General features: G+C 44.4%; 1 protein-coding gene across 1 annotated transcript; it reads left to right on the top strand.

Moving 5' to 3' along the window:
• Positions 1–989: 989 nt before the first annotated feature.
• LOC309817031 (barrier-to-autointegration factor-like) lies at positions 990–1846 on the top strand. Its single transcript, XM_082644941.1, has one exon. It carries the CDS (start codon positions 1044–1046, stop codon positions 1311–1313), a length of 270 nt encoding a protein of 89 aa, XP_082501067.1. The 5' UTR covers positions 990–1043; the 3' UTR covers positions 1314–1846.
• Positions 1847–5408: the final 3562 nt, after the last annotated feature.

Here is a 5408-nt window from a genome sequence, read left to right as displayed (position 1 = left end):
TTCACCACAACTACTGAGCCTGTGCTCTAGAGCCCACAAGGCACAACTACTGAGCCCTCGTGCCTCAACTAACTAAGCCCACGTGCCACAACTACTGAAGCCTGCGCACCTAGAGCCCATGCTCCACAATGAAGGGTAACCCCCACTCGCCACAACTAGAGAAAGTTCCCACACAGCAACAAAGACCCAACACAGCCAAAACTAATAAATAAATAAATAAATTAATTAATTAATTAAAACACTCTACGTTAAAAAACAAAACAAAACACTGGGCTGAAATCCAGGCTAGGAACCCCTGGCCAAATTTGCTTCTGGCAACAAAGGCTCCCCTGCCCTGGGATGAGACGGGTGTCTGTCAAGAGAGGCAATTCTTAATTCGAGCAAAGGGTCTGTGTAGGCTAGTCCTGGCCCTGCCTGTGATTGGGAGCTATTACCCCATTTTACAGATGAGGAGGCCAAGACAGGAGGTTAACTGGCCCAAGAACTAGTCCAATAAAGTGTCATTTCACCTCTGGAAACAACTCAAAATGTCCATCAACTGATGAATGGATAAATAAAAGTGGCATATCCTACCATGGAATATTATTCAGCCATTAAAAGGAGTTACACACTGACACACGCTATCTTAATGAACCTTGAAAACAATATGTTGAGTGAAAGAAGCCAGACACAAAAGGCCACATATTGTCTGATTCCATTTATACGAAATGGCCAGAATAGGTCACTCCATAGAGACAGAAAACAGATTAGTGGTTGCCAGCAGCTGTGGGGACAGGGAATAGGGACTGTTAGTGGGTATGGGATTTGGGGGGAGAAATGAAAATGTTCAAAATTGGCCATGGTGGTGGCTGCACAACTCTCTACACTACAAACCCCTGAATTAATTATACACCTAGGAGAGTTGTATAGTATGTGAACTCTATCTCACTAAAGCTATTGTTACTTCAACAAAACAAGACAAAACACTAGTGGGTTGAGGGATCGGTGGGAGAAGCCGTTACGGGAACCAGAGCTACAGGATTCCCAGATTAAGCCTGATCAAGATGACAACCTCCCAAAAGCACAGAGACTTCATGGCAGAGCCCATGCGGGAAAAGCCAGCTGGAAGCCTGGCCGGGACTGGCGAAGTCCTGGGCAAGAAGCTGGAGGAAAGGGGCTTTGACAAGGCCTATGTGGTCCTTGGTCAGTTTCTGGTGCTAAAGAAAGATGAAGATCTTTTCTGGGAATGGCTGAAGGACACACGCGGCGCCAACACCAAGCAGTCGCGGGATTGCTTCGGGCGCCTTCGGGAGTGGTGCTACGTGTTCTTGTGATGCTCTCTGGGGAGCCCCCCACCCCGAGCCTCAGCACTAAGTCTCCAGAGTTTGCAGCCAAGTGAGGACTCCTCCCCCGTCCTCTACAAAGGGAAAGATTGCTGTTGTCGTGCGCAGCTCCCATGTACTCCAGGGTCTTTTGGGAGTTCTCTCCCCTCACCATTTCAGCATTTTTGGAATTCTTACCCTTGCACGCATCTCCCTTAGCCTTTTCCTGCCAGTTTCGTGACAGCAGTTACCAGCTTTTCTGAGTGATTCCTGGCACTGTCCCCGCCTGCCCCCTGCTCCCACCTCGGGTCTGTTTTATGCCATTTGGTCCTCTTTCTGGCAGAACAGTCACTGTCCTTGTAAAGTTTTTTTTAATCAATAAAGTAAAAGTCAGTAGCCTTCCAAAAAAAAAAAAAAAAAAAAAACCCCAAACAGATTCCCACTCTGGCAGCCTCAGCACCACTCCATAGGAGGTCTTAAGAGTCACACCAGGTTGCCCTCACCCAGGCAGGCGTGTCAATATTTCAAAACCCACATCCAAGAAATTCCTAAATTAATACTCTGCCACTGAACTAATACAAATAGCCATTGTTTTGCCTGATCCACTCCATGCCAGCTACTTTCCTTATTTTAACTCCACTTTTTACACCAGCCGGGTAGGATGTATTCCACTCTCCCATATTTTCTGAGCGGGTTGTGCTCCTGAAGACTTGGCGACGTTTAAAGCCAATCATTCAATGGCTTCCCTGGTGGCACAGTGGTTAAGAATCCGCCTGCCAGTGCAGGGGACACAGGTCCGAGCCCTGGCCCAGGAAGAACCCACATGCCGCGGAGCAGCTAAGCACATGCGCCACAACTACTGAGCCTGCGCTCTAGAGCCCGCGAGCCACAACTACTGAACCTGCGTGCCACAACTACTGATGCCCACAAGCCTAGAGCCCGTGCAACAAGAGAAGCCACTGCAGTGAGAAGCCTGCGCACCACAACAAAGGATAGCCCCCTCTCGCCATAACTAGAGAAAGCCCTCACGCAGCAACGGGAGCCCAACACAGCAATCAATCAATCAATCAATCAATCAATTTAAATTTAAAAAAATAAAGCTAATCATTCAAGACTACCCTTGATAATGGAGGGTGGGTATTTCTGTTTACCTACTCACATGGGGTTGCCCTAGTTGTCAGAGCCTAGACACATATAGGTGCCTCAGGCCTCTTGGTCCTTTGTGCCTGGAGATTATTGGAGCCTTAAATTAACGTGGGGGGGGGTGTGTGTCTAAGGAATTTGTATTATTTCACATTCAGACAAAAACTGGGACTTGACTCCTATTTTTATGGCATTGATTCAAATTTGCACTGAAAATGAAACCCTAGATGATGATCTTTTTATGGAGAGGTTGGCAGCTTGTCCAAAGTCACACAACAAATAAGTGACAGGATTCTAAGTCTCTCTACGCTCTGAAGCTGGGGCTCTACTGCCCTCCAATTATCCTGGTTGTTTAAAAATCCCACCCTCTGAGTTTAAAGTGGATAGCACTGATGGGATCCAGTTGGGCAAGGAAAGTGTTGAAATAGCTACACTCAAAGGGACATGGTATTCCTTTTTCAAAGTATTTGGTCTAGGGTGGAATCATTAAAGCTTTAGATTCATTAAAAACTTAAGTTTCTAAAACCTATAACAGTCTGGATTTGAATAAAAGCTTTTGGCTTCCATGGAATTGTTTGCTCTTGTTGGTTTTTCCTTTGAGCATCTGTGTGTGATGGGGCAGGACCCAGCCAGACTATGTGAGCTCCATGCCCTCACCTCCCTGAACCTGCTCCTGCATGTATTGTAAGTGGAGAGTCATGCCTACCTGTCCACCTCACTGAGCTATAGTCAAGCTCAAAAGGGATAAAGCAGGGGTTGGCAAACTATAGCCCGTGGGCCACATTTGTCTGGTCTACTTCCTGTTTTTGCATAGCCCAAGAACTAAGAATGTTTTTTACATTTTTTTCAATGGTTGGGAAAAAAAATTCAGTGAATAGTATTTCATGGCATGTGAAAATTATGAAGTCTCACACTTCAGTATCCATTAATAAGGTTTATTGGAATACAGACACCCCCATTCATTTATTGTCTGTGGCTCTTATAATGGCAGAATGAAGTAGTTGGGACAGAATATATGGTCCAAACTATTTACTATATGAACTTTTACCAAAAAAAAAGACTGCTAGCCCCAGGGGATAAAGGATGCTCTAGGTAAAATAGCACTTGCCGGGACTTCCCTGGTGGCGCAGTGGTTAAGAACCCCCCCACCAATGCAGGGGACACAGGTTCAAGCCCTGGTCCAGGAAGATCCCACATGCCGCGGAGCAACTAAGCCCGTGCGCCACAACTACTGAGCCTGCACTCTAGAGCCTGCGAGCCACAACTACTGAGCCTGTGTGCTGCAACTACTGAAGCCCGCGCGCCTGGAGCCTGTGCTCCGCAGCAAGAGAAGCCACGGCAATGAGAAGCCCGCGCACCACAAGGAAGAGTGGCCCTCGCTCTCTGCAACTAGAAAGTCCACGCGCAGCAACAAAGACCCAACGCAGCCAAGAAAATAAAAAATAACACTTGCCATATAAATATCAGCTACTATTTATTCTTCTTTATTAACCATGTTCCTAACACACCGATCTTTTTTTTTTAACATCTTTATTGGAGTATAATTGCTTTACAATGGTGTGTTAGTTTCTGCTTTATAACCAATCTTTTTTTTTACCTGTATTTTAAATTAGTTTTATTTGTAAGCATGCATTTTCTTCTAGAAGACATTTTTAAAAATATCCATTGTTGGGAGTCCCCTGGCATCCAGTGGTTAGGACTCTGCACTTTCATTGTCGAGGATGCGGGTTCAATACCTGGTTGGGGAACTGAGATCCCACAAGCTGAGCAGTGTGGTCAAATTAAAAAAAAAAAAAATCTATTGTTGTTAACCTAACAAAGGACAACTATGACATAGACAAAGGTTGGAGATCTTTCATGTGGAAAAGAATACTTTTTGATAAAAACAAAGTAAGCTTATAATCACTAATTTGGTCATAAAACCAGATAACAAATAGTGAACAAACAGAAGATGCTCAACCTACTTGTTAACAAAGAAATCCAAATTTAAAACAAGATACTTTTCACCCAGCAAATAGGCCATAGTTAAAAATTAAAAAGATGAATACCCAGTGATGGAAAAGATACAGGAAAATGGACTTATACTGCACATGGGATGTTGCCCTGAAATATAAATTTAAAGTGTTTTACTTTTTTCAATTTGAAATTTCTTTAAATTTAAAAAATATATAGATTTGAAACAAAAAAAAGACATAAAATATTTTCCATTATTTGTTCAACAAATATTTCCTGAGCAACTAATGAGTGCCAGGCCATGGGAAAGAATTTACATTTGATATAATTGGAACAGGCCATTGAAGTGTTTTCAACAGGGAATAGCATGATCAGAATTACACTTTTAAAAATATCTCTGGCTGCTGGATGGAGATCTGGCCCTGGAGCAGGGAGACCAGTTAACAAACAGGCTTTGGCAATTATCATCAACAGAGATGATGAAGGTATATAAAGTAAGATATAAAAGTTATAGAAGGGTACCCTCTGCCCAGCATTGCCCTCGCCTCCCCATCACACCCTTTAGTATAAATTCTTTCCAACCTTTCATCACAATGCTTGGGACATTCTAGGCCAGCTGTAGGATAATACGAGCCACATATGCAATTTTAAAATTTCTATGAGTCACATTTCAAAAAGTTCCAAACCAGTTCCTCAAAAAGTTAAACAGTTACTATATGACCCAACTATTCGACTAGATATACATCCAAGAGAACTGGAAATGTAGGTCCACACAAAAGCTTGTACAGGGTCTTCCCTGGTGGCGCAGTGGTTAAGAATCCACCCGTCAATGCAGGGAACAGGGGTTCGAGCCCTGGTCTGGGAAGATCCCACATGCCGCGGAGCAACTAAGCCCGTGCGCCACAACTACCGAGCCTGTGTGCCACAACTACCAAAGCCCGCGCGCCTAGAGCCCGTGCTCCGCAACTAGAGAAGCCACCGCAATGAGAAGCCCACGCACCGCAACGAAGA

The sequence above is a fragment of the Mesoplodon mirus genome (assembly GCF_964341445.2).
Source record: "Mesoplodon mirus genome assembly, chromosome: 15".
NCBI classification, from domain to species: Eukaryota; Metazoa; Chordata; class Mammalia; order Artiodactyla; family Ziphiidae; genus Mesoplodon; species Mesoplodon mirus.
The sequence above is the reverse complement of the archived record's forward strand: the minus strand, read 5'-3'. Positions and strand labels throughout refer to the sequence as shown.

Coding starts and splice junctions, on each gene's coding strand:
- LOC309817031 (XM_082644941.1), top strand. CDS start 1,044: ATGACAACCTCCCAAAAGCACAGAGACTTCATGGCAGAGCCCATGCGG.